Source organism: Octodon degus, unplaced genomic scaffold (genome assembly GCF_000260255.1).
Source record: "Octodon degus isolate 3935 unplaced genomic scaffold, OctDeg1.0 scaffold00045, whole genome shotgun sequence".
Lineage (NCBI taxonomy): Eukaryota > Metazoa > Chordata > Mammalia > Rodentia > Octodontidae > Octodon > Octodon degus.
The window spans coordinates 8,896,270-8,899,620 of NW_004524621.1; the positions used below are offsets into that span (position 1 = coordinate 8,896,270).

At 40.2% G+C, this 3,351-nt stretch overlaps 1 protein-coding gene across 1 annotated transcript; it reads left to right on the forward strand.

The window, feature by feature from the left end:
* The first annotated feature begins 1,046 nt into the window (after positions 1–1,046).
* Tomm5 (translocase of outer mitochondrial membrane 5) lies at positions 1,047–3,343 on the forward strand. Its single transcript, XM_004631831.2, has 2 exons — positions 1,047–1,265; positions 3,257–3,343. The coding sequence occupies exons 1-2, from the start codon at positions 1,145–1,147 to the stop codon at positions 3,289–3,291; spliced, it is 156 nt and encodes a 51-aa protein (XP_004631888.1). The 5' UTR covers positions 1,047–1,144; the 3' UTR covers positions 3,292–3,343.
* Positions 3,344–3,351: the final 8 nt, after the last annotated feature.

The following is a 3,351-nucleotide window of genomic DNA, read 5'->3' on the forward strand; positions in this document are numbered from 1 at the left end:
CTATTAGGGACCATTGGGGTAGTAGGGTTCACTTTATCTTGCTCATTATCTAGACATTACAGTTATCTACATTAGAATGCTGACCTATCCATCAGTAATAGAATGAAAAATAGATTTCTGAGACTTCCTTTCCTCATCAGTAGAATGTTTTTCAGATTTGAACTTACTTTACCCATGCTCTACTACTACACCTAAATTATACTTATAAGAATCAATTAGCTACGGAAAATGTGAATACAGCAATAATCTTAAAAACTCTGTCTGGTGTTTCACAGATCTAAGTAGATATAGAGTCCTGTTTTGGTATTTATTAGTTGTGATCTTGGGCAAGTTTCGCCATCTTTGCCTTTTCTTGTTTTTAATCTTTTATTTCTTTATTTATTTGGTACAGGGTCTCTCTACGCAGCTCAAACTCATAGTGATACTCCTGTCTCAGCTTCCATAGCGCTGGGATTACAAGCATGCACCACCACACCTGGTTTCGGGCCGGCACAGCATTTGGTATCTGGAATCGAACCCGGGTCCTTGGGTTTACCAGGCAGGCATTTACCACCAAGCTATCTCCCCAGCCCCTGCCTTTTGTTTTTTATCATAGAAAATTTCAAATACTCAAGATACAAAGATTAGAATAATTAAAATGATATACCAGTCACCAGTTTAAGTAATTTTTAATATTTGCTAATACTATTCCATTTCTCAATACTTTTTCCACCTGAGGTAAACTGCATCTTACAAGTTGTTTTAAAGATCTCTGTACTTCAATTTTCTAATCTAGGAAATGATGATATGCAATTTACAGAGAACTACAGTGAGTATTCAGTAAATGTTAGCTGTTAGTATTTTTGGTGGTACCTAGAAGCACAGTCCCCTACTGGGCGGAGTAACACCATTTTACAATACTGTGCTCCCAGTTTAAGACAAACTCACAAACACCCGGGTCTCTGTGACAAGATCATGGTCGCCCCCTTCAGGCCGCTCCTCAGGGTCACACGGACAGGATGAGAATTGTCCTTCGCAGGCTTCCGTCTCCTCCTGGAGGGGGGCGGAACCGGAAGTAGGGTTAGGTCGAGTTCCGGGTGTGACTCCTCCGGTAAAACTCAGAGAGCAAAGCGCAGCAACTGGAAGGTGTTGCTGCAGAGTGAAGATGTTTCGGATCGAGGGCCTTGCACCGAAGCTGGACCCTGAAGAAATGAAACGGAAGATGCGCGAGGATGTGATTTCCTCCGTACGGAACTTCCTCATCTACGTAGCCCTGCTGCGAGTCAGTGAGTGTCCGTCCTTCTGGGCTGTGACCGTGAGACCCTTTCGTCGACACAACCCCTCCATCTTTCGTTCTGCAGGCGGCTGTGGGGTCTTTAGGAGCAGACCTAAGCTGAACCTTCTCGAAGAGCAGACGGAAAGCGCGTTGCGGGCGACGGTGTTACGCATCGCCCTGGGTCGGGGTGGGGATATCAAAGCGCACGTGGTGACCCAGCGCGCGTAGTCAAGTCGTTCTGGTTCACCTACTCTTAAGAGCCTTGAGTTGAACGAGCTTCAGAGTTTAGCCCTAGAGCAAGTCCCTTGTTTGCGGACTGAGAAATACGCCGGAGTAGGAAAATGATTAGTCCAAGGTCATTCAACGATTTAATGAATGAACTTGACCTAATAGAGTCTATAGCTCTTAATAGGTTCCCTTCAATGCTAACTTTTTAAATCTGATTTTGCTTCCTGTTTATTTGTACAGAGGGTGAGGTAAATAATTGCTTTTTTTTTAAACGAATGAGAAAAAAAGGTTAGTGGAGTAATAAAAATGCCTGCGATATTTTGACTTTACAGTTGACAGAGTTATTTCCATTTTTTTTATCTTGTCAGTGGCCCTGTGAGAGCTCCGTTTTCAGGGGGATATACGAAAGACATCAGGTTAGAGGCACACTCAATAGAAGAACTGGAAGCAGCTTTATAGATTAGTTCTCTTAGTTGTACCGACACATCTTAGCAGTAATTTGCCTCAGATTGCTCATTATCTGTAAACTCCTCATTGTTCTGTGCTTGTATGCTGGCTGGCTGGTCTGGATGGAGAGGCAGGGTTGTTCAGATAATTGAAGGCCATACCAAGGTTGTGCCAAAGAAGACTCAAGTTCAGGAGCCTTTTTTGACTGTGTACTCTTGTTGTATTTCTTTGCTTCCCCAGGAGAGGGAGTCTTGGGGAACAGAAATAGCCCAAATCCTCCAACTCGCTCACCAACTGTTTGCAACTACCAGATTTACTTACTTCTTCTTAACTTTGATTTATCATTTTTAAGTTAAAGTATCATTTCTAAATTATATAATATACCTTTAAAGTGTGCAGTTCAGTGGGTTTTAGCATAGAGGTGTGCAGCCATTATCACAATCAATTTATGAACATTTTCTTTACCTTTTTAAAAGAAAGTCCCTGCCAACTAGCGCTCACCTCATTTTCCCCTTTCTCCAGAACTGGGCAACCACTATTTCTCTATGGATGTGTCTATTCTGAATATTTCATACAAATGAAATTATACTGTATGTATCCTGTTGTATCTGGCTTATTTCACTTAGTAAAATGTTTTCAGAGTTTATGTTATAGAATGTGTTGGAACTTTTTTCAAATAAAATTTCTTGCATAAAATACTACATTACATTTATCCATTTTGTATTTGATTTTTTCCCCCTATGGGTAGAAGATTGGATATACTACTGACTTTATCTGCTTCTGACAGATCTCAATGTCTTCAGTTTATTATTTACAGAATGTTCTATTAACTATGAATATTGAGAAAATATCATTCTTTGGTATCAGAGATGACAGTCACGTGTTTCCTGCTACAGTATTTTTACGAAACCTACTTGCTTTCTTTCAAATGAATTTAAAGATGAGAAATGCCTCCCTCCTTTTTTTCTCTAGTTTTATTCCTTTTACAGTTAAGATCAGCAAAATAGAGTTGTTTGAGAGACAGATGGGAGTTACTTATTATGGCTTTAAGGGGGAGAATTACCTGGGGAAAAGCCTTTAAAGAGTATAAGCAATGATCTTATGGTACCCATAGGTAAAGGACAGAGGAATGAGTTGCTTTGGATGCCAAAGTAAGGCTCTTTTGCTGTGTTGTATGGGCAGAGCCTTGGCCATCATTTTGTAGGTTTTGTTTTGTTTTTAATATTGAATTAAAACTGTAAGTTTTTCCCAAGTGTCACAGATCTGTAATGTAGCATGGGAACTACATAGAGTTGAAAACTAACTTTGGGTTGTTTATTCTTTCAGCTCCATTTATCTTGAAGAAATTGGACAGTATATGAAGATGGGACATCCTGTATAAACATATGATAGAAGAACCTGGCTACAGTTTCTCCTGCCTA

What these genes read in the sequence shown, in the direction of transcription:
- Tomm5 (XM_004631831.2), top strand. Translation starts at nt 1,145, where the DNA reads ATGTTTCGGATCGAGGGCCTTGCACCGAAGCTGGACCCTGAAGAAATG. An exon ending in CGTAGCCCTGCTGCGAGTCA is followed by an intron (nt 1,266 to 3,256) that starts GTGAGTGTCCGT and finishes TTATTCTTTCAG; the next exon opens with CTCCATTTATCTTGAAGAAA.